Raw genomic sequence first — 26,659 nt, 5'->3', positions numbered from 1 at the left:
AATCCCGCCCCTTATGTCCAAAATATTGACTCTATAGTAATGCAACTCTTATTCTAAATGACTACAAAATACGTATACACGTACACAGTTTGTGGTTTTGGTTGTGGGATAAATTTTTGCCCAGCACACTAGGGAGGGCTCTACTGCTCTTCTTCATATAGTGCTTTGGGTGGGCGGCTGGAGCCTCGGTTTAACATCTTATTTGATAGTTGGCAACTCTGACAGTGCAATATTCCTCAATACTGAACTAGCCTGGTTTATGCACTGAAGCCTTTGGAGTGGGGCATGGCCAGAAGTCTGTGGGTTCAAGTACTCCAATTGATGTCAGGATCTAACTATGTATTAGATGCTAATTTGCAAATTAAAGGGGCCTACTGCTGGAGACTGGGAGTCCTTGGCCATCCAGAATATTATGCAGATACAATTGAGCACTGGTTATTTTACTTGATGGATTGAGAATTTGAATTCAATTATTAACCAAAAAAAGAGTGGAATTAAAGCTGCTGCAAATAAGTGACCATGAAGCTGTCAATTTGTCATTAAAAAGCTAACTGCTTTGCTAATGTCCTTCTTGGATAAAGAAGCTAGTTTGACCTGTATTTGACTTCACTCACATGCCCACATGATTGTGAAGTGCTCTCGGTGTTGCTGTATGTAGTGCAGGTCTGGCCCATTCCTCACTCTTGCACTGTGGCAACCACCCGAGCCATCTACTGCTTTATCTGGAGGTCAAAAATGGACCGTATTCACAGGGACACAATGTACAGGCCTCCAGATAAAGGGGGAAAAAACGTGCCCAACGTCACTCTCATCCTGATGGCCAGCTTTGTGCGTGGCTGCACCAAGCCATGCGTAGACCCTTGGTATGCAAACACCAAGTGTCACTACGTGCTGAGGTTCTACCTGTCCCCGGTGTTACGAAGGATGGGCCTGGCCATGCTGCTGCTGAATGTTCTAAGTAGTTTGACTGTGCCATACCGTCTATCCCTCGTGGAAAAATTTATGGACCACAAGTCCATCAGGCAGCAGTTGGCACGTAACGTCCTAGAGGCCCTGCGGAAAAGATGATGTTGAATCCTATCGGATGGTTCCCCGAGCAGACTGTCAAAGTTATTTGGCTGAATGCCTCATTGCCAGAACTTTCCAACAAGCACCAAGACGTAGCTTGGCTGGTGGTGAGAAAGGCCTTCCCTGTCGGATCCTTCCTACACGCCAGGAGTCTCATCCCCTCTGCACATTGCCCTTGAGGTGGCTGTGGTGGGAAAGAGACCATTGTCCACCTCCTTGTGGAATGTGCCTTTACAAAGAAGGTCTGGAGAGAGATGCAGTGATTTTTGTCGAGATTCATCCCAAGCAGTTCTATGATGCAGGACTCTGTGCTCTACAGACTGTACACCAAGACAACTATCAACTGCAGCTGGAGGATCATCAACTCGGTGAAAGACGTTCTTTGGTATGCCCAAAACTTGTTGATCTTCCAGTGAAAAGAGTTGTCCCTGACTGAGTGTTGCCTACTGGCACATTCCAAAGTCTAGGACTACATGGTGAGAGGTGCACTAAAGCTTGGGGCAACCATCGCAGAGGTGCAGTGGAGAACAGTCGCTGTCTAAGACCTTTCAGACATGGTGCAGCGAGGGACTAGGAATTGTATAGACCCCTCGGGCTGTATTACTCACATTGAATGTAAGCAATGAATATTACACGTATCACAATTGCATTGAAGCACCCCAGAGTGCAACATGATCTATTATAGACAACCTAAATACTATTGCACTGTCTGACTGTCTGTTATGACCATTTTGAAATGTCTGTAATGTCCCTTTGATTGTATTAAAGCACCTCAGGGTGTAACATGGGGCACAATTTTCTCTTCAGCATGCAGGGGCGGGCCCCGTACGCCGACGCGTAAAATAATGCATGGTGACGTCGGGCGTGCATCCCAACATCACCGCTCGTCATTCAGATCTTTCAATCGGCGGGCGCACGCCGGAGTTGGCTGTGCACCTGCCGAACTGTCAAAGGCCCGTTAAGGCCAATTAGGAACCAGTTTAGGCAATTGACTGGGCTATCTGTCCAACCAGGTGAAGAGCCCAAGTGGCCTTCGCATTTTGCATGAAACCTCATCCAAAGGTGGGATGAGGTTTCATGAAGGTTTTATTAAATAAATAAAAATTTCTTTGACAGTTCATAAATATGTCCCAGCTCATGTGACACTGTCACATGAGGGGACATGTCTGAATAATTTTATTTTTCCTTTTTTCAACCTTTAAAACTGAACTTAATCTCCTGAGGCAGCTCCGTGCCTCAGGGAGATTTCTGTACTCTTTTGAGCGCGTGCACGAAAGAGTGCAGGCCCTGACTCTCCCTCCTTCCCCCGCCTGCACACGTAGCACTGAGCACTACCGGGCGCTTACTTGGCCCGCCCACATAAAATGGCGGCGCGTAGCTGATCGTGGGCGGCAATCGGCTCTGCGCCTGCTCCCAACCAGCCCAACCAACGGGGAGAAGATTATGCTCATGATCTATGTAAAAATACATGAATATTATTGCACTTTTTGTGATGGCCATTTTGAAGTGTTTTGTAATGTCCTTTCATATATTTTACAAATAAAGTATATTTTTGCCAAAAAATAACATGACTGAAGCCCTAGGCAGTTCCACTACCACCTCGGGGAAATTGGGGATAGATGATAAATGCTGGTCTTGCCAGCAACACCCAAAACCAACAATGAATTTTAAAAATAGGAGATCCTTGTAAAAATGGCAGTGACTGGAATGTTAGTAGGGTGGTAAATCTGCTGATGCCATTTTGACTATTCTCATTTTCCTGTCACTGCTGACTTCATGTTAAAATAAGCTCATATGGCTTCAGTCACCATTTGTAGTCCTAGCTTAATTAACCATATCCATATGTTTATTCTGATGCAACACAGACTTCAAACTTTAATTCTTATTTCCACAGCTTTAATATCTGTTTCTGTCACAGCACAACCCCTTAAATACTAAGTTTCACAAAATAAGATCCTTTTTTCCACCATTTGATTACTTGATGGATTCACCCTCCAATTCACTCACCATCCTGACTTGGAAATATATTGCCGTTCCTTCGCTATTGCTGGGTCTCCCTCCCTCACAGCATTGTGGGTGTACCCACACCACATGAACTGCAGTGGTTCAAGAAGGCAGCTCGCCACCACCTTCTCGAGGGCCCAGTCAGTGACACCCACATCCCATGAATGAATAAAAAAAACACTAAGGTAATTCAATTTGGGTACATTTCAGCCAAAATAGTTACAATTCTGATCCGTTGACAAAGTTTAACCTTTGTAAAATTTAAAATTCCCTTTTTCATTATATTCTAAAGCATACAGAAGGACCTGAGGTAAATAAAAATGGTAATCCTTGGGATGCTCTTAAATATTCAGTATCTACCCAGAAAGTGTGACCTGTCCATATTGACAAGTCTGAATTCACTTGGTACCACACTTGATGGAAACCGCTGCTATAAACAAGAGTTCATTTATATAGGGCAGCTTCCCCAAATTTTGTAATGATCCTTTTGTTTTTTTTGAGAAGGCAGTGGTTTGGTTTCATGGCATTTTGTCTTGCAATTCCCAGTGTACAACCAATTATTGTTTCATTTTGTTTCTGAGAGGCTATGGGTGGTTATGTGGGAAAATGAAATATCATAGGGTGTGTTTTTTGGTTAGAGTTAATGTGCAGAGTAAAAGAAACTGATTTTAAGCTTTGGTTTTGCAAACAGTGTCTGATGTTTGGAGTTCAAAGTAATTGTAGACATTTAATCCTTTGAGATGAAAGAGAACCAAGAATTTTATGTCAATACATCTGTAACTTACTTTATTTACAACTGGGAGAATATTATGTTTCTTGTATTTATTATATACTTTCAGAGTCACTGCGAGGTATTTTGGAAAAGCCACTCATGCTGCTGGTTATCCCTGGGAAGGAGTAAATGCATTAGATGCTGCAGTTTTGGCCTACACCAACCTGTCAGTATTGAGACAGCAGCTAAAGCCAGATTGGAAACTTCATGGTAAATTGCCTATATTGAGAATGTATTAGCAATTTCTGGCATTGAATCACATTGTTCCATGAACTTGCTGGTATCTGTTTTTGATAAATATTTGCTTTATAGTTTCTATGGAAACCTAGGACAAAATTTTATGCTCTCCGGGTTAGGATGAAATTGGGCATAATTTCCCAGCCCCCGTTCTTGGTGTCAACCTGCCTGCTGTGCTGCAATTTGAATGATGGGGGAGGTCAAGTGACCTGCCTGTCCTTGGGCCATTTGAGGCCATTAAGTAGTCTGGTCGATTTGCTGGCAGACGAAGGGCTGATTTACAGGTTCCTAGTCCTTTTGGAATTCCGTGGCTTGTCAAGCCTGGTACCCCATTCTCGCCAAGGCCTACTGGCCTGGCCCACTGAAAACCCACCCTATTTACCTTCCCATCCTGCTCCAGTGAAGATCTGTGCTGAGAACTGGCTGCAGTCCCAGAAGTGGCCACCACACCCTCTGACACTGTTGGGACCAATCAAATGGATGGTAGTTCTCTTAAGTTGGGGGAATTCCTCCCTAGATGGGTTAGAAGTCTTGCCCTGAGCCAATTAATGCCCTGCTGAGCGCTAAATGGCTATGGGGCAACCCACTGCAGCAGGGACGGATTCACCATTCCCAACATTTATGCTGTGGGTAGCAGTGGCAGGAAGCCTGGTGCAATGTAAAATTTTGCTCTGGTTGACAGTTACAAAAATGTAAGTTTTTCATTTTTGCAGTTTTGTTATTAAACAATAGCACTAATGGCTAGTCTATTCATACATGTACACTTGCACCTAAGTAACATGGGCAAATTTAATTTTGGATGAATGATGTAAGACCAGTAAATTCTTCAGTTATATTTTCCCCTAATTCCTCTATTACACTGAAATACAGTAACTTAGTTTGTATTTTGAACCAACCTCTTGGTCAATTCTATCTAACTAAAGGTAGGGGATATTGTGAGGCAGTTTTTTAATGACTGATCTAGAACAGATTGAAGTAAAAGTTCCCAGTGACTAGTAATTGCACAGAAAATGTGTTTCTAGGGATATATGTGAGCCTTCAACAAGATTCATTTATTTCAATGCTATCATGTGGGGTTCCTGCTTAAACTATAACTTTGCAGTCTGTGACATTTGTCCAAAATTCCTCATTTAAACTAAATAGCAGACTATTCATAGAAACAAAAAAAGTGGCACAAAAAACTGATAGCTTCTGCCACCAAGAGCCTACTATGCTCACAGTTAAGTAGAAAGACCTCTGACTACCTTCTCAAGCACACAATGTTCTACTGTTCCAACTTGAGTTCAGAGCTCACCATGGCAGCTGGGGGAATTTGAATTCAATTAATTTAAGTAAATCTTGAATAAAAAGCTACTCTTAGTAATGATGACCATGAAATTACCAGATTTTCATAACCCGTTGGTTCACTCATGTCCTTTTACTGTCCTTACCTGCACTGGCCAGCATGTGACTCCAGGCCCACAGCAATGTGGTTGACTCTTAACTGCCCTATGAAATGGCCCAGCAAGCCACTCAGTTGTACTGAAAATTACAGAAAAGTCAAATAATAATAAAACTGAACAGCATCAACCTAGGCACTGGACATGACAAAGGTACACCCTGCCCAGCTGCAGCAGGCCCATAGGAACACCACCATGTGTTAGGAAATAGAGATAGTTTAAGTAAGTTGTATTTGTGGGTATTAGGAATCAGCTTTAGGGCTCCCCACCACTGACTAGCCCCCCACCACGGTATTCCCCACCCCCTGACCCACCATAGGATTCCACCACCTGCACGGGGCTCCTCATTCGACCCCAGCCTCACGGGCCTGAATCTCACCCACGGACCCAGCCCGACCGGCGCCCACCCACCCAGCAGACCCAACCCTCACCCCTGACCCAACTTGAATCCCCACCCCGGAGGCTCAACTCAACACACCACCACACCCCATGCCCTCCCGATATCCTACCCCACCTGCCCCCACCCCCGAATATCAGGCCCGCTCCACCCCCTCCCCATACCCCACTCCCCCAAACCCTATCCACTTACCTTAGGCACTTACCTTCTCCCTGCCCTGTCAATTTCAATTGGACCTTTAAACTTACCTGATTTATGGCAGCCGGTGCAGTAAAAAGGGGGTGTGTCCTTCTTCGGTTTGACTCTGCTGGACTGCGGAGACAACTGCGATAGTGGGATTCAAACCCAGGTCCCCAGAGCATTACCCTAGGTCTCTGGGAAAACTAGTCCAGTGACAATACCACTATGCCACGGCCTCCAGCAGGTGATCAGGTAATGGTTAAGGGTAGACCAAAGCTTGCTGAGAACATGCTTCAAGCAACCATTTGCCATTTGTAAATCAGCGTACCTCATTTTTTTTTCCATTTCCAAGTGTTTTTTGTACTGAAATTTGCTCCTCTTAGCACTCCTTTCCAAAGGCTTTTTGTGTTATGATCTAACCTGAATAGGTGCTGCTCCCATAACACTCCAGAAGCTTGACACCGTCCAGGATAAAGCAGCCCACTTGATTGGCACCCCGTCCACAAACATTCACTCCCCTCACCACCAACGCATAGTAGCAGCAGTGTGTACCATCTACAAGATGCACTGCAGGAATTCACCAAGGCTCCTTCGACAGCACCTTCCAAACTCATGACCACTACCATCTAGAAGGGCAAGGGCAGCAGCACGACCTGGAAGTTCTTCTCCAAGCCACTGTCACTGGGTTAAGATCCTAGAACTCCCCCCCGCCCCCGAAAGCACCTATACCACAGGGACTGCAGCGGTTCAAGAAGGCAGCTCACCTCCACCTTCTCGAGGGCAATTAGGGATGGGCAATAAATGCTGGCCTAGCCAATGACGCTCACAACCCATGAATGAATATTATTTTTAAAATCAGTCCAGAAGTTCGCTGCAATTGAACTCCAAACTGACATTCTCATATGATCAAATAATTCAAGTAAAAGGTTGTGATAGATGTCAGCATGCTGGAGTTAATGAGAATACAGTATAGAAGAAAGGTGTTGGGATTTTTTTTGTGCATACATTTCCTGATTGTTTTTGTGCTCTGTAGATATTTACGGGGATCGTAACAGTTTATATTAGAGACCACTATTTGAATTCCCAGTGATCAACCCAAAGGATCACACAAGAAGATTTCACGCTCTAAGACTCGTAATGTAACAAACTAAAATCAACAGTGACCAAACATTACTTAGTGCACAACTAAACTATAGAAAAAATATTCCCTCTTAACTTCCTAACACAACCGAAAACCTACACATCGAGTCCAAAGTTACTCTCGGCTTCCAACAGGTTCACTTCTTCCCGTTCTGAGAATTGACTTAATGCCCAACCTGGCAACACCTTCCGATCATGCCAGGGAGAACCTTCCAGTGTCCTTAATTTTCTGTTGGTCCCATCTCTTCAACCAGTGACTGAGCTCCCATCCACATTCTGTCTGGTAGCTAAGAGAAAACAGCCTTTTCCCCTGCTTTGTGCATACTAATTATAGATTAAGGCACTGGACTCATATAAACATGGTAGACATGTATGAAGACGTGATGAATAAACATTCTTATGCTGAATTTCCATAATTATTTGATTGTTTGATCATAATGCTCTCTTGCTGCTAGGTATTTTCAAACATGGAGGAGTGAAGCCAAACATTATTCCATCATACTCTGAGCTGTTATTTTATCTCCGCACTCCAAAGTACAAAGACCTGTGTATCCTGTGTGAAAAAGCAACACAGTGTTTCAAAGCTGCTGGCTTGGCAACAGGATGCCAGGTAGTTATTGCATGATGATAATTGTATAAACTGAGAGAATCACTTGCTGTTGATGACATCACACAGACATTGACTTGGGTTTTGCAGTCACCAGCGAAGTGGTGGTGTTTGCTGCTGACCCCTAAGGAAGCTGTCCACTAAGGTCTAGTTTTCTGAAGTTAATTTCATTCTGGCGCCAGCCACATTGAATCTTTGGCATCCAAAACAGTGATGTCATCAGGCAGGATAAGCAGCCAATCATATTTGTTCTTGCAGACAACAAACCGGAAAGTAACTAGCAGGTTTTATCATTCATTTTTTATACTATTACAGAAAATAAAATAAGGATTGATGCGTAAGATTAATGCATACACCTGGGATAAAAGGAGAAGCTGAAATATCATGAACTCTGTAACACATTTGAAAAATTTGGTATTTGTCATACAAAGGAGAAATCTGACAAGTTTAAAATTAGTTTTTTTTGGGGGTCAGGGAGGTTGTTCTTCAATAATTGTGGCCTAGTATCCATTTAAAAACCCAGAACCTGGTTAAAAGGGCATGCCTTTGTGAAAGACATTTACAGCAAGAATAATAGCGTTAAAAGTGCAAGTTCACATCAATGCAGTGATTTTTAAAAAAAATTAACTTCTGAATGTGCGGACTTCAACAGAGTGTCTTGTGGAGGAGCAGCTGTCACTGCCTTCTAGATTTCTGAGTTTTAACTGCGAATGTACAGACACCAGCAATTGCTATCAATTTCACGGAGCAATGACAGCAAATGCTGACAGCTTTGCTACCATTGCAACCACAGATTTGGGCTATTAAATTGATAATTAGAAGGCAACTATTTTAGATGTGCTTAAATGTTTGAACTTAAATTTTATCTGTATGTTTTGAATAACCAGGTACACTATTTTTCCCTGGCTATGTTTATGATGACTTCAATGGGGAACTAGGTTGAAGTTCACAATGCAAAAGAGTTGACCGAGCATCCAAAACTGAAATGAGTTAAGCATTCCTTGTTAATGGCTGCATGTACTAGTATTGCTTCATCCTTCTGCAAGGGCCCAATGACTTTTCTTAGCCGGTTGCATTATCAGCTCTTGACACCAAACAAAAACATGGTTGGGGAACTCATGATATTGTGTGTTTTTAAATGGTTGAACAGCATACAAATTTTTTTATGCCTTTTTGTTTTCTATTTTGTTGGTTCGAATACTTTATCTAGGACTGGCATACTCATGATATGGCCTTTGGAAAGCACCAGTTTAGTTCCATTTTTTTTGATCCAGCAGTAATTAATGTTACAAATCCCCATTGTGCATTTGCCGCTTTTTTTCCCCAAGTCCCTGCAATCTACTGATGTAAGACTTTCCCATGTCCATTCTTCCACTCTCACCATCCCCTCCTTACCCCTGGGTTTGTGTAGGATTAGTATTTCCTGAAGTAAAGTGGTAAATCATAAACATTAAATCCCATGATAAGAAATGTGGGGAAAACCCCTTGTATTATATATCTGAGGCAGAATCTCCATTCATCATATGAATATTTTATGTTTAAAATAGTCTAAAATGGTAATGTTTTAGTTCTAAGCCTTTTCCCTTCCTCCTATTAATAACCAGCAAGCAATTGCTGGGAATAGTATATCTGTTTACATTAAATTCAGTATTTGGGGCACAGATCTCATTGTGAACTCCAAATTGTTACTTGATGATTTGATTAGCCTTGTTAATGTGGTGCATCTCACAGTGTGATATTGTTAAAAGCTACTATTTTATATTGAGAATAAATTATCCTGTGAAAGCCCAGTCAGGGCATTGGCTTCCAACAATGCTTTCAAAAATCATTTTTGGCTTTCATATTTTTCTTAGTGAAATTTTTGATGCTCAGAACAAGGGTTTAGACAACCCTTTTAAATTCAAAAGTTGATATATTTGGCAATATCAAAATTTATACATACCCGCTATGCTTTTAAGTCCATTTTTGACTTGAAAACCCCAGCCTCATCAAAAGTCTATACACGGAGTGATGTTTTGCTCAAAGTTGTGATCGTATGCTAACTTTGAAATGTGTTGACTGAGTTTCTACAGAGTACATAAAATAAATTCAGTACCCTTCAGTCAGCTTTATTGATGGAACATCATCTTTGGCTTCTAGCACTTCTTCTTCAGTACATTTTCTTCAAAAGCATCAATGTAAAATTTATATTTTAAAAAAAAGAGAATCTGTTGGGTGAGAATGAGGGCAGAGTGGTGATTCACATCTGTTGCAGCTTTTGAAATTTTCTTACAGCTTTAGTACGTTAGGTTGGTAGGGAGAAAGAGTATAAAAATAAGAGAGAAACTTTGTTAATTTTAGTTCATTATTTAAAAAAATTGGTTGCATATTTGAAGTTGACTAATTATACACTTGCATTTTGCTTATAGTTTCCAAAGATATTTGCTATTTACTTGTTGGTAAAATTGGGGAAGGGAGGAGGTAGAGGGAGTGATAGGTGATGGATTGGAGAACACAGTGGGAAGTCTGAGGTGAGAGAAGAGGGCGATGGGAAGGGAGCCACAGAAGGCCACACTTCCTTCACAATGCCCACCAAATGCAATCAGCACCACAGCTTGCTATACCACCCACTATTGGGAAAGTAGAGAAGAAAAGGAGCAGCAGGAGAATAGAGAGTCAAAAGGAATTGAGGATAGAGAAGCAGAGGTGGAGGAAATGAGATGGAGACAAACAAATAGCAGGAGAAGCAAGGCATCAGCAACATGATGGCATTAAACAGTAAACTTGCTCCATATTCTTTGACTTACCTTTAGTAGAACCAATGCAATGTACAGAGCTACAGAAAAATAGCAGGAGAGTGGCACTAAGTGAATTGCTCTTACAGAGGGCCAGCACTATAGATTCTGTTGATCTATGTTTTTGGATTTCTGTTGAAGTCAATTTTAATAGTTGATTATTCCCTGATATTTCATGGGCAAGGGTATGTAATATAATTTTCAAGAGAGGTCAGTAATGTCTTGGGCATCCATGGAGCGGGGAGGTAGGAAAGAATGGAATACAAGAACAGTGGGATCCATGGAATTGAGGGCATGAGAGCATATGGAGGATGAGGAGTCGTGGAGCTCGCTTCAAATTAACCCAATAGGGTTTGTATAGAAAGAAAATGAGCAAGCCTTGGAAATTGGGAGAGTGGGCTTGGAAGCAGGAGGCAGCCAGGTTGGGTTAGCAATCCTATTTGTTCTTTTTCCCCAAATTGGCAGCCATTTTAAATTAAATAATATATTTCTTTATTTTAAAAAAGAATTGCTTATTTCTACAGCATTAAATTCATGCCACAAATGACATACTTTCCATATTCACAAGTTTGTGCATGAATATTGTAAGGGTCAAAACTGTTAAATTTTGTGCAACCAACATGTAAACTCTGTACACCAATCACAGTTGGTACCCCGTTTCTCAGAGTACAATTTAGACTGGGACTAGCATGATGTAGCTGGTTTTGTAGGAGCTAAACACATTTACTTGAGTCTAGTTTAAAATCTGTTCATATTTCCAGCGAAAGCGATTAATGATTCAGTTTGCTCGGATACTTTGAATCCAAGAGGTTAACTATTTACTAACTGTTCAAGACATATAATTTACGAAAGCTAATGCTATTATAATTTTTCAGGTAGAACTGAAATTTGCAAAGAATATATTCTATAATGTGCTTCCTAATGAGACTCTCCGACATCTGTATGAGGTGAATGGCAGAAGCCTTGGCATGGAATTCAAAACTGGTGAAGCTCCAAACACTTTATCAGGTAAATTTGTTATAATACCTTTTTACTGAGCACACTTTTTTTCTGAAACTGTTTTATTTGTAAACAAGTTGCACACAATTAGCTCTGAAACACACATGCAGTACAGATCTTGAAGCTCGCTTCTGCTGTAGGCATGCTATTTATATAATAACCTTTCACTTAAGTTATTTCTGACCACTAAGCCAAAGAAGTTAAAACTCAGCTTTTTGAAATTGTCATCAGAAGTGGAAAAATAAATAAAATATTTTTTTCCTTGATTGTTGCCTCACCTTTTATAGTTTCCCTCAGTTTCTCTAGATGTTCTGCACCAAGATCCGAAAATTATAGTTGAAAAGTTTTTGAGTCACAGACAATGCTGTGGAACTATGAAAGGATGTGATTTTTTTCAGTTTTACTCTAGAACAGTATTTCAAATCCCTGGCAATTTAATAGTGATATTTTACAAATAAGACTGAAATTCAACATTTTAAAAGTTTTTCTGTTGGCTCATAACTTTTTTACATTTTGTCCAACAAAATCTTTTATTCTCTAATAATATTGATTTATTACACTTTCTAAAACTATACATGATATTGTGAAACTAGAATTGTAATATTTACCAGATTAGATTGCAGTGTGCAGTTTTGCTGCTGTAGATCAGCTGCCTTAAATCTACCTGGGCAGTAGTATTTCATATTCCAACTTTCAAGTTTCCAGATGGTATTGAATAGGATTAACATCTAGTTACTTGTTGCTGAACAAGTTAGTAATGGCTGAACACTTTCACTGTATAGCAACGATGGTATTTTGTGAAAGGATGGGATGCAGCATTGCTATTTTTAGCTGAATGTTCCCTCACACCTCTCAATATTAAAGTTATATAACTCACAATAAGCACAAGATTCTTTTATAATTTTTAAAGTAGTATTTAAATCATGTAAGCAATTTTTTAGCAACTAGATTATAAATTAAATTGAGACTCCCTGTTATGGAACTATGAAATGAAAAGATACACTATATTGCTTTTGCGCAATTTAAATTCCATTGTTGTATTTGAGTGGCGCCATCTAGAATGTCCTACTATTCCTTCATTAAAGACAGTGTGACAGACTGGATAGAAAACATGTTAATTTATCTCTTTACTTTTTGGCTTTTCTTAGGCTCCACAGATTTTGGTAATGTTTCTTTTATTGTTCCTGGAATTCACCCTTTTTTTCACATTGGAACCTCAGCCTTGAATCATTCAGAGGAATACACTGAAGCAGCTGGTAAGTAATTTTGGAATGCTGCAGCGTTTTGCAGATTTGTTTGCAAATACTTGATGAATGCAAAAGTATAGTGTATAAGATGAATAGTGCTGATCGTTCCAACATCCACAGTATTTTGCTAACTATTGGCTTCTTCTCATCCATCTTGTACAAAAACTGAATATGTATGCAGTTTTGCATCCTGCTTCCAGTTTTGCCCATGTTTCTTTATAATTGGATAGTAGTGGGGTAAGCAGGAATAACCTGGAATGACTCAATCCAGAGTAGTTGAGATCAGAGCTTGCAGTATACGAAATCACGATCATTATTAATTCTTGAGATGTGAGCATTGCATTCAAAGCTGGCATTTATTACCCACCTAATTGCCCTGAGAAGCTAGTGGTACAACTGAGTGGCTTTCTGACGGACAGGAGAGAGAGGCAAAACTGAACTCCTTAATTCTCTCACTGTCTGTCTGTAAGCAGAGGTGTCTTTTGTTTTAAAAATAGGCTGTCGCGCTTATTCCAAAAAACCCTTTGTGTAGTCAGTTTTTAAAGTGACTCGCAGCAAACTCTCTTAGGATTAAATCAGAAGTTTACTTTACACATTCAAACCCAGGGGTTGATGGGGAGGGTGGGGATGATCGCAACTTTGTCCACACACACATACACATACACGCACACACACACACACAAACACACACAGATAGACAGAGACAGTAAGGGGATAAGAAAGAGGGGTTTTACAACTATGAATAACTTAACAGCAAAAAGAACCACAGAAATGGATATCAGTTCATATGTTTGCCAGAGTCCAGAAAGTCCAAATCCAGGGGTTCCCTCATGGAGAAGTTCCGATTCAGGTGGGTTCCTTCTGAAGACAGGAGGGCAAAAATTCCTTTAAAGATGACGACAGCGCAGTGAGATGAGGTTGATATTCAGGGACTTGGTCTGCTATACAGGTGATGACCGAAAACTTCCAGAGAAATAGGCTTTGAAGAGGCTGCTTTGTCAGTCTGGAGTCCTGCTTTTGGGTGTTTGCAGGTTGGAGAGAAATCAGCGGACTGTCCTGCTTCTGCGTTCTCAACTGTATATAGAGATTTCAAAATGGTCACTCGAGTCATGTGACCTCCTTCCTCCACATAAGTTCATAAAGGGATATTTATCTGGTGTCTGGATCTGGCTTTTGTTTGTTGGTTTATAATGTCCCAGTCATTAGCCTCTGAAAAGTGTTATTATCCATATTGATGACCCTGTTCCGCGTGGCTATTGTCTTGGACCCTTGGACTCTGCTACAGGGGTAAGCTAATTAAGATGCAAATGACGTCCATTTCCTTTCAGTAGTCCCTTTTTTGAAATGAACTTGACAGTCCCAGGTGTGAGATTACGTGAGCAACATGTCAGGGCATGTCCCCAGTGCAATCCATATAATGCCTTAGCGGTCACCTTACATTTCCAGGCATCAAATGGCCAACAGATGGTCATCTCTTGGTTCAATTAAATTCATTTTTAAATAAGCAAAAAGGAATAAGATTTGATTTGCATAGTTTGATTTCTTTCATGTCTTAGGGACATGTCAGGTTTGCTAGGCCACTTCAGAGAGTAATTAAGGGTCATTCACATTGGTGTGGGATTGTAGTAATTGCTTCTCCACATTGACTGTGAGCTGTGTTTAACTACTCTCAGATATCTTCCTCATTCTCCTAGTGCTATTTCTATTCCATTGATTTTTAGATATGTCCGATAATTTGTTTTTCCCCAATGTAAACTCTGTCCCCTTATTTTGTTTCATTTTTTTGGGCACGTGCAGGTCTAAATCTTGTTTTTCAGAATCTTTGGGTCGGCGTGCGGGGGCGGGCCCCATTCGCCGACGCGTTAAAAATTCAGATCTTCAGTTCAGCGGGCGTGCAGCAGAGTCGGCTGTGCCCCCGCCGAACTGTCAAAGGCCTATTAAGGCCATTTAAAAACTAATTAAAGTTATTAACTGAGCTGCCCGTCCAACCTTAAGGTTCCCTTCGCATTTATCATAAAACCTCATCCACAGGCGGGATGAGGTTTCATGAAGGGTTTATAAATTAAATAAATTTTTAAATTAAAATTCATTGACATGTCCCAGCTCATGTGACACTGTCACATGAGGGGATATGATTTTCTCTTTAGTTTGAATATCAAAAATTTTAATAATCTCCCTGAGGCAGCTCTGTGCCTCAGGGAGATTTCTGCGCTCTTTCGTGCGCATGTGCGATAGAGCGCAGGCCCTGACTCAGCCTCCTCCCCCTGCCCGCACAGGGAGCGCTCAGCGCTTCCGGGTGCATGTCACGCCGGGCAGGCCTTAATTGGCCCGCCCACACAAAATGGCGGCACACAGCCGATCGCGCCCATTCCCGCTCAGCCCCCCCTGATGGGGAGAAAAATTCTCCACTATGTTTTTGCTTTCAGACATAGCTGTTTATTATTTTGCCATTCACACCCACCCTTGACAAGTATTTTGTGTTACCACTTCCTTTTCTTTTTGTATCATTAAATCTTTTGTCAGTTAATTTCTCCTACGCTCTACCCTATCACAGACCTCTCCTTTTGTTCTTCCTCCCCGCCACCCCCCCTTCATATGCTCAAATTGCCTATTACGTTTCAATCTTCCTTCAGTTCAAAGAAAGGCCCTTAACCTGAAATGTTAACTGTTTCTCTCTCCACAGGTGCTGCCAGACCTGCTGAGTATTTCCAGCATTTTCTGCTTTTATTTCAAATTATCAGCATCCACAGTATTTTTCTTCTGTTTTAGTGTAATATTTGTCTCATCAAATTTTCATTTTACTATTTGCACAATCGATCTAATTCCTTTTGCAAGTAGTTAACGGTGTTTGGATATCTCTATTGCTGTCCCCATTTTGACATCAGCTGCAAACTTGTCAGGTTTGCAAAAGGTTGTGCTGTCCAGGTCACACGATGGCTATTAGAAACAAAGATCCAAGCAGTGAACCCTACAACATGCAAACCCAACGTCACCACCACCACTGCCCCCCGCCCCATAGCCTGACATTACATCTCTTATCATGTACCCAGGTCCTTCTAATCCAGTTCTGATTGTGGGCCCGTCACCCTCAAAAGCACTGCTGGTAGAAGACTCACCACCATTTTCTCAGGGTATTTAGGAATGACCAATAAAAGCAGCCTTGTTAGAATTATCTACATCAAGGGAACAAATAATAATTTTTTAAAAATCCACTGAATTCTCATGGCTTTTGGTTTAATTTAGAAGTCTCTCCTGGAATTTTTGACAACTTTCTGAAAATGTAAATATGTCGTCTAGGGAGCAGAATGGATGGTATCAGATCAGTCACCTGCAGCCTCTGATATTCACTCAATGGAATGAAATATCAGGCACTGTGTATAACGGGAGACTGATCCAAAACCGCCCATTTCGTGGCATCACTCCAGATGAATTTCTACCCATCTATGTTGATTGAAAACTTGATCAATGTTAATTAACTAAACGTGAAGCCTACTTGTACCCACCTTTATTCCTGTGTCAGACAAGCCCGGTCATCTCATCTCAGCACTGAACAGCCTAAGAAGAAATAGAATTCTGTAGTTGTCAACTATGCATAAGCCCTGTTGTTGATGAGCAGTTGGAATTTCTCAAAATTCACTGGAATCTGGTTAGAAAGGGATTTGGGAGTCCTCTGGTATAGATAATCTGTTCTCACCTCTGTGCTTGAATTAATTCTTCATTAAACCAATTTTTAGATTTTAAACTGTTTCTCAGAACATTTGAGGACCACTTTATTGGAGGCTGTGATCTCAACATAGAATGTTTATGAGTCAATTAATTCGAAATGATTTGATGCAATGGGTATACTTAGAGTTCATACATTTTTGCTTCAAATTATTTCCCCGTTGAGCTGAAATAGGGTTCCATTTTCCCTTTGCCTCCCCCATTTTACCACTTAAAGCTTAAACTCCCAACAATCTGTAGGATGTTAGCTAATTACAGAGACAGTAATGGGCCGAAGGGCCTATAATCTGCACAGAAGTTCTGGCCCATGACTAATTCCAGAGAAGCTGTTTCTATGAACCATATAAAACAAACTTTTCCATGAGAGATTTACTGCAACACTTTGCACTTATTTGCATAATTTATTCAGTTCACAAGATATTTATGGAACAGGGCTATTTGGCCTATTTAAAACATCATTCGGAAATACCCTTTGTTTCCCCTTCCCCCCATGCAGCAAAGTCTGTTTCATTCTTTTGAAGTTTAATCTCATGTGAAACTTTTTCCTGGTGAGACTTCCTTTTAAATGATTGTTCAGTGTTTCTTCGCTGTCACAAAGGCTGCTTCCTCTGGAGTGAAAAGGAATAACTGAGATGCACATAATGGAGATTCTTAAAAAGGAAATTTCCAGGAGATTTTTTCTGTAAGGCATCCAAGGAAGAGGTGCCGCGCATTCGCAGGGGACACAGACAAGTTGCTTTTTCCCAGCTGACTTTCAGTGTAGAGCAAGGGCTCCAGTGCGGGTCAGGCTGGCAGGGGTTGGGGTAGGAGGCAAGGCAGCACAGACTGAAGGAAATACTAAAGCACATGCTGGGGGCGTTGGGGTAGGTGGGGAGGGGGGAGAGGGAAGCGGCCACGCACTTGGGGAAAGCTTGTCAACAGTGAGCATTCTTCCACAACTGAGACCGTACTGCAGCAGCTCCATTGATCTGCTTGGAGTCGGGCTTCAGAAGCTTCTCTGCCCACTCAAGCAACGCAAAAGCATGAAAATGCCACCAAATGCTCCTGAACTTTTCACCCCTCAGGCACAGACTGCAAGTTAATGTGTGTTTTAGGGGGCAGCAGAGCAATTGGCCGACTGGGCGAGCTGTAGAATCCCCTTGCGAAAGGTGGCTATGGAGTAGTCACTGGTGGGGGCGCTCACAGCTCCTTGCAATGTCTTTATTAAGGTTTGGACCAATACCCATTATAGTTCAAGCTAAGACCACAGCCTTGTAGTATGGGTTAGGAGAATGCCTGTGCCTGAGCCAAGAGCACAGCATGTAGCCCAGCGGCTGAATCTGCCACCAATTGGTCAAGTGGAGTGGGGTGGAGGTGGGTGGGGTTTCAGAAAGCCAGTGAGCGCACTCCACACCGGCCACCAAAGTAGTGGCCAGCACACTCCTGCATGCGTGAAGGGGCCTTAAGACTTAACCAAGAGAGGCTCTCAGACCAAGATAACCCACGCATCTCTCTCTTTGATCCTGCAGGAGAAGAATATCAGGCTTATGGAGTCTGGTGATTTAGTGGTTTGCCTGATGGCTCACAGAGAACAGAGAAGAAGAGAGCAGTGGAAGTGCCTGGCTCTGCAAAGGGAGGAACACCTCCCTCAAGATGAAGGGGCAGCAGGGCCTACTGCGCATGCAGCCGGCCATCTACGGTGAGCCATCACTTGTAGGCACCTCACTAGACCTAGGGTCTATAGAGAGCGCCTGTCATTCCTGCAGAACATCAAGAACTAGTGTCGCCAAAGATTGCACATGTCTAAGGAACTGGTCGGTCACATATACCACCTGCTTAGGATTTGGCACGATGGGGACATGGATGGCATCAACTGCCTGTGGCTGTGAAAGTGACCACAGTGCTCAATTTTTACTCCTGTGGCTCCTTCCAGTGCTCTACAGGTGATCTGTCTGGGATCTCACAAGCCTCCTTGCACGTGTATTCAGGAGGTCATGGATGCCATTCCCGCGAAGGCACAGAACTTTGTGCATTTCAACTGGAATCAAGAAAGCCAGGAAGCAAGAGCGCTGGGGTTTGCGCAGATCTGTGGTTTTCCACAGGTGCAGGGTGCCATCGACTACACTTCCATGGCATTTAGATCTTCTTGGCAACAAGCAGTTCAGTATGCGAACTGTAAGGGTTCCACTCGTTGAATGTACAGCTGGTGTGCGACACCACAACCACATCCAACAGGCCTGCGCTCGATTCCCAGGGTGTGTCCACGATTCTTACATCCTTAGCAGGTCTCAGATCTCTGACATCTTCCAGGTTCCACAGAGGCTGCAGGGTTGGCTGCTGGGGACAAGGCTACCCACAGAGGACAAGGCTGATGATACCCATGCGGCGGCCTCAGACTGTAGCATAGGTATAAAGAGGCTCATGCTATGACCTGGACTTTGGTGGAGCAAATGATAGGCATTTTGAAAATGAGGTTCTGGTGCCTTGACAGGTCAGGTGGAGCTCTAAAATATAGTCCCCAACGGGTGTCATGCATCATCGCCGCTTGCTGCACGCTCCATGTCCTGGCACTGCAAAGGTGGGTGGACCTGGCTGAGGAGGAGCTGCATGTATCCTCCTCCGATGAGGAGGACATCAAAATGGATGACCATGATGAGATCCTCAAAGGCAAGGATGCAAGTTATGAGGCCATCTCACTGGCCATACGAGGTAGGCGCACTTGGGAGGCCCTTATGGCTGCAAGATTTGTGGAGGATGATGACGAGATGCAGTGAGGACAGTCCTGACATCTTCATCTTGCATCTGTGAGCATTTGACTCCTGTGTGGCTGATGGCAGCACACATACCCTCAGTGCTGAGACTGATGTCATGAAGATGCAATGGAGCCCCCAATAGTCATTAGATTCCAGGGGAATGATGACAACGTGCAATGAGGACACTCCATAGACCTTCACATTCCCCCTGAGAATGTCTGACTGAGGACAGCTCGCTTGCGCTTTGTAATCAGGATCATATCATGGAGACGCAGCCGTGAAACTTTAACTGCACCTGATCCTTTGTCAGGCTTGAGCACCTGACCCCTTCAGGATCACAGTATCATTGGTTACAGATGCTGAAGAGATGCGGGGACCACACCACCTCAAAGGTGCTGAGAGCACGTGGAGAGAGAATGACAGAACTCTGAGGCCTGCCCATGACATTCGGCAGCAATGAGAAGCACCATTGAGGTTCAGACATCACTAATGTGTCCAGTGCGTGTGAAGCTGGACCTTCACTTTGATCTGAAGGTTACGCATTGCACAGGGAAGAGGCCCTGGACTAAGACACCTGCCTTTATGCCAGGAAACTTGGTTTCACATCTGAGTGACACGAACACTGGTCATCATAACAAGGAGCCATAGGCAAGGAGACATTCTTGGGAGTTGATTTACAATAGTGAACATTTAGTACAAGTGATTAACACCCTGTGCCCAGGCTATGCAACTTTAATGTTTGTAAGTTTCCTTTGAATTTTGTCTTTTGCTTTTGCAGTTTCTCTTTAAGGGGCTGCCTTTTAATTTGTCCCTTTTGTTAATTTAGTTTATTTGATTTGTGCTCAAAAGAGTTACATCTTAACCTTCCTAACCCTGGTCCTTCATCTTCGTGCTCCCCCAACATCCACAGCAGAGGTGGAGGAAGCCTGCTGACTGCAACGCCCTGTTTGTAATGACCTTGGCAGGTGCCATCTGGAGGGCCAAGACCTGGAGGCCTTAACCTGCTTTCGGGGTCCTGCTGCGTGGCAGTGGCACCTTCCTCTGTGGAGCTGGAGCTGCCGGGATCACAGGAAGAGGGGATTCAGATGGGCTGGACACTCCCGGAGTCACCTGGGTAGATGGCCCTGAGGCGTGCACCTGCTGATTCTCCTCCCAATGAGTATCTGAGGGCCCCTGGCTGACTCCTTGAGGAGAAGGGGAAGCTGGAGTGAGATCGAGCTGCCCCATACCCCTCTTGCGTTGACGCTGTTGGAGGCCAACTGTGGCGTCAACAATGGAGTTCAGCCCGTGCAGCAGTGCCGGACTGATGTCCTGGACCAAGGTCTCCATGGCAGTTGCCATCTTACCAGTGTTGACCTCGGTGCATTGGCATGCCGCACTATCAGCCTGAAGGCAGCCAGACTCCTGCAACCGAGCTTGCCTTTGCAGCTCCAGCAACTGAGGTATGACTGACTCCAGAGGCTCCTCATCTGACTCAGTCTCAGCAGATTTCTGGCCTCCAGCAGTCCTCTGAGCGCCGGAAACCTGGGAAGTCCCTGCCACCACCTGCTATGGATCAGAGAGTTCGATGTGCTCACCGGATTGTGACCTCGAGGCTACTTTAGAATTAGGTCTCACCGAGGTGAATGTCCCTGCGCTGGTGGAGGGTATAGGTAATCTCTGTGAAGGGTCTTTGATTAGAGTAACATCAGATTTTTCTTCTGAAGTGTCTTCGGGGCTTGAGGCGAGGGCCTGACTCGTGGACCTCCTCGGCTGTTTCCCAGATGTGCCTGCGAAAGCAAGGAGAGGTAATTAGTGCATGGCAGGGAACTGCAGAACAGGGGAACTTACTCACAACATGGTTGTCTGATGGATGTTGCACTGCTGGATCCTCACTTGGTTGAGCACCGCCAACCTCACGTTAGCACAGGAACGGTCCAGATCATTGCCAGCCAGCTGGATGATTCTATTTTCAAAGTCCGTGATATCAGTGTTAGAATGTGGCAGATGGTGTGTGCCAGGCAGACCAAATGCACGAGGGAAACTTGGTCACGCTATCACAACGGTTTTGCAATTTGTATTTATTACGAGATGTGTGCACTAAATTCAGACGTAATAAGTCCACCAAGACCTTTAAAGATTTAAAAAATGAAATTAAAATATTTATTCACAAAATAAAATATTTTAAGCAAATACATAAGACTACAATTACTACTATAGTAACTCCTAAAATTCTTAATTAACCTGACTCCCAGTTACACTCCTTTTAAGGCAACGGTCCAAACTAGATTTTAGATTTAATACAAGCTCAGCAAGTTAACACAATACCCTGGACAGTGCAATTCCAAATGGCTTTTCTTCAGTTTAGTTAGATGGCAGACTTATGCACAAATGGCTGGAGGCTTCACTAAGGCTATTTCACACACTCCTGTTAGGTTTTTATGGCCTTCTCCCACATGGCTTTTCATTCTCCTTTATATATGTTTCTCTCTCTTTTTAATATGTAAATTCTATTGTCCCAGATGTCTTTGAAACTGTATCTTCCTCATAATACAAAAACTATCATGGTGCCAATATTGCCAGTAACCTTTGAGAAAAATAAACACATTCTTTAGCCTAGCTTATCTGGCTAGTTGTAAGCAGACTATGATCCCTTTGAAATCCAAAGATCCCTTCATTTACCTAAAAATGCCGTTCACACCTTACATGCTAAGCCAGCATCCAAGTTTACCCATTAGCATGTCAAGCACCTAGCCCCTTTTGATGATTTAAAGCTTGTAGTCTGCTTGACTACAAAATGTAATTAAATCATACACAGACCCAACCACACTTATCCCCAGAAACCTATCTCACAATAAACCAGAAAAATATTCTGGAAAAAATGTTAGCCTAATGACATCAGGCATTCCTCCACCAGTCTGCGACCTCTCCCTTTTGTTGTGTGCCAGCTTGTCCTGCATGAATAATGATGGAGAGCGTGGAAGCCGGATGCCTGCCAAGCCAAATGAGAAGGTCCTGGCATGTGTGAGTGGGGAGTGGTGCCATGGATGGGATGAGGACACAATCCACAGAGTGAATGGTAATGTCCCTTGACCTAGTAGTGAGTGAGATCCCTATGCATGTGTGATGGGCTTGTATGTGTGTGAGTTGAGAGTGATGAGAAGAGTGACTTACCCTGGCGGAGCGGAGGAGATCATTCACCCTCTTTCAGCACTGGGTGGCTGTCCTCTTTTGCAAGGCGCTGGGACTGACCACTGCTGCCACTGGGACCCCTCCCATGCTGGATTGGTGACCTTGCTTGCTGGTTTTCCAATGAACGGGGATGGAGAACTTCACAGCGGGCATCCGCTGCACCCAGTAGGCACCGAGGGAGGCAGGGCTAAGTTTAGGGGCAGGGTGTTTCCTCCCTTTGGCAGCCCTGACTTTTCAGCAGCCTTCTATCCCTTAGAGAGTGCTAGCTCTATGCAGGGGCACCCTTTAAATATGGTGCCCAGATTACTGAAGGCCTGATGTGATGGCAGGGCAGGCAAATCAGAGGCTGCCCTGCTAGCGATCCAGCAGGTTTCCTGGGAATGCATTATTAATGAGGCGGATACATTGGGAATGGGACGATATGGCACGAAAAGCCACCATTGCGGCCAGTGAGTAAAACGCCTAAAATGCCCTTTTCCCGCCCGCTACTGCACTTTGTGCAAATCTGGGACGATTCCGCCCATAGCTTTTGAAGCACGTAGATCATCAGTATATGGTAGAAGCAAAACTTTAAGATGACGAGCCAAATAAACTTTGTACATAATTGACAGTGACCTGACAATGCTTCAATGTGCCAGTCTGGAAACCTTGCTCCTGTCTAATTGCTTTATCCCTCCAGAACAGATTGCCAGCCGTCAGTCATTTGCCATCAGCTCAGCTGTATCTTGCCAAACCAACCACTGATTTCAAAATGCATGGGCTGGGTTTAATGCAGCCTGTCGCAGCAGCAACCCTGACGGCCAGGCCCACTTAATCGTGGGAGAGTCCTGTGTCAGTCTCCTGGGAGCAGCAAAATCTCCTGCTAGGAACTTTCATCGTGAGGAAGACCCAATGATGACCACCAAAAGTGCCTGAAGGGCACTTGATTCCATTAGGCCTCCCCCACGGAAATGACTGGGGTTCCCTGCCTATTCTCCAACCAATGGGTGGGACCCTGTTGACCTGACAAAATCCCGGCCATGCCTCTAGATTTACTTCAAAATGACATGTTCTTCTAAGTTCTGTATTCATTTGTAACAATTAATAATGCATCCTCGGGTCATGTGGACATGAAGTTAAAACTTTATCATTGGGCTCCTAGTCATAAGGCATGGCTTTGAAGCCAATTTTTGTCTGCTTATTATTTAAATGCAGGATAAACCGGAAAGGGGAAGAAAAGTCTAACCAATGCTGTAAACCTTCAAATAGAAAGCACTGTTATTGCATGATTAGAACCACAGAACCATAGAAAAGTTATGGTGCAGAAAGAGGCCATTCAGCCCATCATGTCTATGCTGGCCAAAAAGAGAAAAAAGAAACTAGTCGCTCATTTTAATCCCGCTTTCTGGCATCTGGTCCATAGCCTTGCAGGTTACAGACTTCGGATGCAGATCCAGGTGCCTTTTAAATGAGTTGAGCGTATCAGCCTCAACCAACTTAGGCAGTGAATTCCAGATACCCACCACCTTCTGGGTGAAAATGCTTTTCCTTATGTCCCCTCTAATCTTTCTACCAATCACCTTAAATCTGTGCCCCTTGGTAATTGACCCCTCAGCTAGGGGATACAAGTCTTTTCTGTCAACCCTATCTAGGCCCCTCATAATTTTGCACACCTCAATTAGGTCACCCCTTAGCCTCTTCTGTTCTAAGGAAAACAATCCTAGCCTATTCAATCTCTCTTTATCGCTTGCAATTTTCAAGCCCTGGCAACATTCTTGTAAATCTCTGCACTCTCTTCAGACCAGTTATGTCCTTCCTGTAATGTGGTGACCAGAATTGTACACAATTCCAGCTGCGGACTAACCAGCGTTTCATACAGTTCCTTCATCCCATTCCTGCATTTGTATTCAATACCTTGCCCAATAAGCATTCCATATGCTTTCTTGACCACCTTGTCTGCCTGTCCTGCCACCTTCAAGGATCTGTGGACATGCGCTCCAATGCCTCACACTTCCTCAACCCCCCTCAACTTCCTGTTTATTGAGTATTCCCTTGCTTTGTTTGCCCTCCCCAAATGCATTACTTCACACTTCTAGTAGAGTGGTCTTGAACTGTTGGCTGAATTCACTTGCCGCGATTATTGAAGTATGATTCCTGGATATATAATTGTATACGTTATTCATGAAACAACAAATTTTATTTATATAGAGCCTTTAACATAAAACATACCAGCAAAGCAAAATTAGACATCAAGCCACATAAGGCAATATTAGGGCAGAGGGCACAAAGCTTTGTCAAAGGAGTAGGTTTTAAGGAGCATCTTAAAGGAGGGAGGAGATGTTTAAGGAGGGAATTTCAGAACTTGGGAGCAAGGCAGCCAAAGGGAGGGGCTGCAAACGGTGGAACAATTAAAACTGGATCTTCAAATGACCAGAATGAAATGAGTACAGACATCTCAGAGGATCGTGGGGCTGGACTCACAGGTTCACTTGACTGGTTCCTTTGATAGAGTAGTTGTCTTGTGAGCAAAGGTTGGACCTGTATCCATTAGAATTTAGAAGAATGAGAGACAATCTTATTGAAAAATATCTGATACAGAGGGGACTTGATAGGATGGATACCGGGAGAATGTTTCCCCTTGTGGGAGAGACTAGAACTAGGGGACACAGTTTAAAAGTAAGGGGTCTCCCATTTAATGTTAGTATGTGGAATGCTCTTCCCCAGAGAGCAGTGAAAACAGCATCACTGAATATTTTTAAAGTTGAGTTAACAAGGGAGTCAAAGGGTATGGGGGTAGACAGGCAAGCAGAGTTGAAGCTACAATTAGATCAGCCATGATTTTATCAAATGGCAGCGCAGACTTGAGGGGCTGAATGGCAGCCTCCTGCTCCTAATTCATATGTTTGTATGTATGTATGGAGGAGATTACAGAGACAAGGTGGGAAGAGGCCATGGGGAGATTTGAAAGCGAGGATAAGAATTTTAAAATCGAGGTGTTGTTTAACTGGGAGCCAGTGTACATCAGCGAGCACAAGAGATACAAACATACAAATTAGGAGCAGGAGTAGGCCACCCGGCCCCTCGAGCCTGCTCCATTAAATAAGATCATGGCTGATCTGATTGTACCCTCAAACCCACATTCCTGCCTACCCCTGACAACCTTTCACCCCCTTGTTAATCAAGAATCTATCTAGCTCTGTCATAAAAATATTCAAAGACTCAGCTTCCAACGCCTTTTGAGGAAGAGACTCACGACTCCCTGAGAGAAAACATTCTCCTCATCTCTGTCTTAACTGAGCAATCCCTTATTTTTAAACAGTGACCCCTAGTTCTAGATTCTCCCACAAAAGGAAGCATTCTTTCCACAATCACCCTGTCAAGACCCCTCAGGATCTTACATGTTTCAATCAAGTGACCTTTTACTCTTCTAAACTCCGGTGGATACAAGCCTAACCTGTCCAACCTTTTCTCATAAGACTTCCCGCCCATTCCTGGTATTAGTTTGGTAAACCTTCTCTGAACTGCTTCTAATGCATTTACTTTCCTTAAATAAGGAGACCAGCACTGTACACAATACCCCAGATGTGATCTCACCAGTGCCCTGTACAACTGAAGCATTACCTCCCTACTTTTTTAATCAATTCTCCTCACAATAAATAATAACATTCTATTAGCTTTCATAAGAACGTAAGAAATAGGAACAGGAGTAGACCATTCGGCCCCTTGAGTCTGCTCCGCCATTCAATAAGGTCGTGGCTGACCTTACGAATTACTAATTCCTAATTACTTGCTGTACCTGCATACTAGCCTTTACACCCAGATCCCTCAGAATCTCAGAGCTCTGCAATCTCTCACCATTTAAATAATATGAACAGACTTGCTGCTAGTTAAGACAATGCAGCACAGTTTTGAATGACCTCAGGTTTTCAAACAGTAGAATGTGAGAAACCACGGTTGAGAAATTTCTGCCCATGGCAGAATTCCTACTTTTCCATTATGGAATCCCACCCTTTGATATGTTTTTCTGACCTTTGCTTTGCTGCACTTCGCTTCGCAAGTACATAATCCAGAACAGTTTATGTTGTCAAGATAAAATCTCTAGCCTAGGACTTAAACACGCACCATTATCTTGCCTAGCTGACAAGTATCTATCTTAGGTTTGTGATGACTACTTGTTTATCCCACCAATG

The 26,659-nt window shown here is 43.2% G+C and overlaps 1 protein-coding gene across 2 annotated transcripts in view; it reads left to right on the top strand.

Moving 5' to 3' along the window:
* Positions 1-26,659, top strand: part of LOC144680894 (peptidase M20 domain-containing protein 2-like) — a 38,631-nt gene that overhangs the window by 10,457 nt on the left and 1,515 nt on the right. For both annotated transcript variants that reach the window (XM_078542417.1, XM_078542418.1), the window contains exons 3-6: positions 3,912-4,054; positions 7,693-7,847; positions 11,494-11,626; positions 12,766-12,873. In XM_078542417.1, the coding sequence (XP_078398543.1) occupies positions 3,912-4,054; positions 7,693-7,847; positions 11,494-11,626; positions 12,766-12,873 (539 nt within the window). The remainder of the gene's footprint in view (positions 1-3,911; positions 4,055-7,692; positions 7,848-11,493; positions 11,627-12,765; positions 12,874-26,659) is intronic.

The sequence above is a fragment of the Cetorhinus maximus genome, chromosome 5 (genome assembly GCF_964194155.1).
Source record: "Cetorhinus maximus chromosome 5, sCetMax3.hap1.1, whole genome shotgun sequence".
NCBI lineage: Eukaryota > Metazoa > Chordata > Chondrichthyes > Lamniformes > Cetorhinidae > Cetorhinus > Cetorhinus maximus.
The sequence above is the reverse complement of the archived record's forward strand: the minus strand, read 5'-3'. Positions and strand labels throughout refer to the sequence as shown.